At 40.7% G+C, this 5,247-nt stretch overlaps 1 protein-coding gene across 1 annotated transcript in view; it reads left to right on the top strand.

The window, feature by feature from the left end:
• The first annotated feature begins 200 nt into the window (after positions 1 to 200).
• The window catches only part of DCTD (dCMP deaminase), a 79,899-nt gene continuing 74,852 nt past the window's right edge, over positions 201 to 5,247 (top strand). Inside the window, exon 1 of the mRNA XM_009330726.1 lies at positions 201 to 360. Within this exon, the coding sequence (XP_009329001.1) occupies positions 201 to 360 (160 nt within the window). The remainder of the gene's footprint in view (positions 361 to 5,247) is intronic.

A 5,247-nucleotide genomic window follows, 5' to 3' on the forward strand; every position in this document is an offset into this window, starting at 1 on the left:
CTGCAGTCCAGGCTTGCCTTCTTTTGGGCTCATGGTCAACGGGTTGTATTCTACCTGGAAGCCAGTAAGAAGTGGATTATTGGAGGGACCTGTCCTGTTTAACATCTGTATCAATGATTTGGAGGAGGCATCAGAGTGCACTCTCATCAGACTTGCAGATGACACCAAATTGGGGGGGAACAATCAACACTGTCAAAGACATGACCGCCATTCAGAAGGACTTAGGCTACAGGAATGGGCCAACAGGAACCTTCAGAGATTCAGCAACAACAAACGCAAAGTCCTGCATCCAGGAAGCAGATGCCCCTTACAGCGATACAGGTTGGGACTTATCAGCTATGGACCAGCTCTGGGGTCCTGGTGAGCAGTGAGCTGGCAGTGATCCAGTGCCCTGGCTGCAGAGAAGGCCAACAGCCTCCTGTATCGGCAAGAGCGTGGCCACTAGATCAACAGAAGCGATTACCCCCTCTGCTCTGCACTCATTAGACCGCATCTCAAATACTGCATCCAGTTCTGGTCACCTAAGGCAAGAAAAACATCAACAAACTGGAGCAAGTCTGGGGGAAGGCCACCAGGATGGCTGGGAGCTGGAGTACTTGCCCTGTGAGGAAAGGCTGAGGGACTGGGGTTTGTTCAGCCTGGAGAAGAGGCAGCTTCAGAGGGATGAAACAGCAGCCTGCCCCTACCTACAAAGAAGTTTTCAAGAGAACTGCGTCAGGCTCTTTGCAGGGGTGGGCATGGTGGGAGGATGAGAGAAAACTGGCGTAAGTTGAAACAAGAAGTTCAGGCTGGATATAAGGAAAAAAAAGTTTTCACCGTGAGGACAAGCTAACCTGAAAAGTTGTACCTGAGTAACTCTGATCTCACAGCTGACCATGCTTTTTGCATGTAATTTTTAAATCTTTGCTATTGCCACACTTCCAAACCATGCATGCACCTTTGAACTCCATCATTGTGTATCTTGACTACAGAAAAATAATCTTTGTTACTTGCCTATGTCACACCAAATACTGAGGTTCCATAACAATTTAAGTGGATCTAACCTGGCTATCACAGTTCTGCTCTTCCTCCATGCTACATGTTCATGCCTCTTCTCTTTCACTTGTGCTGGCACTCATCTGACTCCATAGTAAGTCAGTTCAAATAAACTAGTAGGAGAGATTGAAATTTGTTTTAACCAGTTTAGCTGCCTAACCAATTCACTACTGGTACAAATGCCAATGCAAGAGAGGGTGGAACCACCTCGCAGTCCCAATTCAGATTAGTATGAACTACTCATGAAACAACAGAGTTCCTAACAGACACTGAAACCCTGGTTCTTGATGGAGATCGTAGGTAGTACTGTAATATACATGATTACTCCTCCTCCTCCTTACGATTAAGCTATTAAAATAGACAGATAAGACTAAGCATGCAAAATTGGAGAGGTGCTTAACTACCCTGTGCAGTTTTTATGTGGTAAAAGCTAAGAGGCTTATTTTGGTAGGTTGAGGGGTTTTTGGACTAACAATGAACCCTAACTGGTTGCAAAGCCCTATTTCTGAGAAAAGGGAAGAAATTGCAGAGAACAGCGTTTAATTCCTGTTGTATTATGAAATTGAAATGCTTGGGCAATTAGGAAAATTTCTATTTATTGCAATACCTTGATCTACCGGCTATTTGAATTTCAAGGAGAACAATGTAAATCAGTGAAGTGCCGAATCCTGCAAAGGATGCACTTCACAGAACAAGTCAAGGACACTTTCCATGTGCAGCCTCCTCCTACACCAAAGTCAAGCTTTGCAAAGGCAGCCTTGCCATTGCCTTCAACAAGGACAGAAGCAAATTTTGTATGTGATTAATACTTTAGTTACCTGACTTCTGTCATGTTTGCCAAAAACTAAAAAAAATATTTTGTCCTTCTGTGAGAGGCTTTACTTTTGCCATTTTGACTTTTTTTAGCCAAAACTAGTTCCTTAATGAGGCTCTAGTAAGGAGAGAGTTTAAAAAAATTGCTAGTGACACTGAAAACTACAATGCTGTCTCAAATACTGAGCAGAGGCACTTTCACAGAAAAACAACACCTAAGCACAAACAATTGATTAAACAGTAATCTCCCACGCTGTATATATCTTCTGTACTGGAAGAGGCAAGTTGCCATATAAGCAATGCTTCAATAAATTTAGCTGACTAGAAAGCTGCAATTTCACAGACTTCTGGAATGTCTCAGACACAGTATATTTAAATGATTACTTCATAAAAATCACTTAAAGTATTTTGTTAGATGTAAAGTTTTTATACAGTTTGAGTAATGAAAAACCTCAACATTAGCTCACCCAGTGGAAATACGCAGTCACTCCTTGCCAAGATAAGCATTACATCTCCATTTGCCATTTATTATTCTTTTAAACTGAATAGGGAAGATTGCTCTTAAGAGATAGTCCAGATACAAATCTCTACTATCCAATTACATATGTAATCTCTTTAAAACTTCTCAATGGAAGTCTCTTAGTATCTCTCATAAATCAATCTACATCAGTTGCTTTTGTGAAAAATCTTTAACATAAATATTAATACTTCGAGATACTATTTTTCCTCCAATTCTACATGATATCCTTAGGTTCCTTTGGGAAATTACTTCATGTATCCTTCAAGCTTTTAAAAAAAAAAATGCACCTACTTGGAGGCTAGGCTTCTGACTCTCCTACTAAAAACATCAATCATCTAAAACAATTTCCAGAAGTATTGGAAAGCTTAAAAGTAGGCACACTGTAATTAAATAGGAGTCAAACTTCTAATCTGTTGAAAATGACATCAGGTGCCTGCATGCATTTCAGTGATCTACAGTATATTAAGTAAAGCAATGAAAACAAACACAAGGAATGTATACAAGCACGGAATTTGACCTAACAAGAGGACAGATTTCCAAGTTCATGACAGTCCATGAAATTCTTTTTTAGCTTATCTGCAGGCACTCAGCATGGCTAAAGTTCTATTTTAGAAAGTACGCGAAAAGGTTAGGGAAGAAAGAAAGGATCGTGATTATTCACAGTCCAGCAAAAATCTGTTTTCTGTGTTTTAGACTCTGGGGATTCCATAATAAGTTTAAGAGAAGAAGCTGGAATTTCCTGATCTGGCAGATATAACCTAGGGTGGAGGAAGGCTAATTCTCAAAAGAGTTTTCAAACGTGGGCTTGGAGTTTTGCCGGACAGAACAATGATTGATTTAAATCAGCTATAAAAAGAGAGATTTGATCTTCTGTCAAGTCTTTGAAATGGTAGAAGTTAAGAGGAATCATCAAGCGCTGCACGCTTGTTTAAGGAAAAATCCATTCTTTTACATTTAGTTCTAAACATTTTAACGCACCTGTGGGCTGATCATTTCATGCTTTCAATTGTCAGTATACCAAGCATCTCTTTTTGTGCCATGCTATAAAGAACTGAACTTTTATAGGCAAAAACAGTTAAGGAAGAAAGGTAGGGGTTTGCAATAAAATAAAGCGCTTGCATTCCTTCCTAAAGGTGATCTGCATAGCTCTTCACTGACGTTTTCAGTATATGGTAATTTTATCCTCTCCCAACCCAACTCCTGTGTTTCATCAGTTTTTACATTGAAGAAATAGTGGAAAAACTCTGCTCTTTATTGGAAGTCCAGGTGAAAGGGTCTAAGTTCTGTCTTTTTTGCTGACTTCACTGCTTCATGCCAAAGATACAAAAAGCATTTCGTTTTGCCCATCACATTTTCTCTCCTTCACCTTACTACTATCTCTGTGTTAAAGCCACTGTATTTCTATCGCTTGTATTTACAATAAACAGATTGTAACAAGGTCTCTGGTTTGGTTTGCATAAACTTACATAAACAGCAATATCGCTTTAAAGAACTAGAGACATCCACCGAATGGTACCAGAGTAGTCTGAGTACCAGTGGAGCAACAGTACTGCTCATTTCTTAGCATTACAGTATTTCAACCATTATTAGCATTTCTGCATCAACACATACAAGACATTCTGTCTAAAAGTGATTTCTGCCTTCAAGAATCTAATCATAACAGTACATCTCTTTTATTTGGAATCCTAGAATCCATAACCAGAAAAAACCGCTCTAAAACACAAACACTGCCACATTTAGGTTTTGATAATGACATCTGGCTTTATTTGTCCAGAGCCTGCAGAAAAAAATGTGTGGCCTTGTGCAACAGAGACAGATAGAGTTTGCAAAGTAACTAACAGTGTTGCCTCCTTGTTTTTCCATGCCCAGATTGTTCTTCCTGTTGTCCCTCTAAAGCCAGCTGCTGGGAGATACGCAAGGAAGCAGCAGTGCTTGGTGACCCTCACTGGCAGCCAAAGAATTAGTCTCGTTGATGGAGCGTGGCAATCCACTGTGCCAGCTGAAAAAAGCAGGCTAGAGCATTTTTTTGATCCTTTCACTGGGCTTTGGGAAGACAAAATCTCTTCCTTTCACAAACCTGACTAGGAAGCTTAATTAATGTCCAACTATACTGACACTTACTATGCTTAGGCTATAACCAAAGTCCTTTATGGTTCACCCGAGTGCTTGTGAATGGGTTGTAACTGAGAGTGTGCTGCAGTATGGATAACTGCTTCAGATGGTGGGGGGGACAGGCAAAATGATCCATGTGGCACAATGCTCCTGTGATACTCACATTAAGCAGGAAGACTTAAGTCTGTTTGTCAGTAGAGCAAAGTGAGACAGAGTATAGCTTGCAGAGCATGATTTGCAGTCACGAGGTGCAGAATGAAGTAGAGAAGGGTCAGAGAAATCCCTCAGCTGAGGTATGGGGGATGTCTGTAGCCTGCAAATTCCCCACTAATACAATACAAGGACCGAAACACCCCAACCCTGACCTTCATGTCTTTGTTTTCTTCTGTTTTGCTTCCTCCAGCTGCTATATGTCTCAGAAAAAGAAAGCAGAAGGGGGAAAGCAATTTCCAAGGGCAAAGGTAGCCCAAAACACAGCTAGGGCCTTCTGAACTCAGTTTTTGGGGATCTGCAGAAGGAAGGCCTGGCTAAGCATGTTTTTGTGGCCCAAGAAGCATAACTAACACAAACTGTACAGAGCAAATCATGCTCCTCCCACCAGTCACTAACAATCCTAGTTGTGCTGTTAAGCTGCCAACAAGCTAAAGTGTATTGTGGACTTCAGGGCATTGAAAAATGTTGCATTCTCCTGCTGCCATCACTCTTACCTACCTTTTATTTATTCCATCCTATTCAGACAGATGGAGTGATATATTTGAACAGGCTAA

Source organism: Pygoscelis adeliae, unplaced genomic scaffold (genome assembly GCF_000699105.1).
Source record: "Pygoscelis adeliae isolate BGI_AS28 unplaced genomic scaffold, ASM69910v1 Scaffold167, whole genome shotgun sequence".
Classification (NCBI taxonomy): Eukaryota; Metazoa; Chordata; class Aves; order Sphenisciformes; family Spheniscidae; genus Pygoscelis; species Pygoscelis adeliae.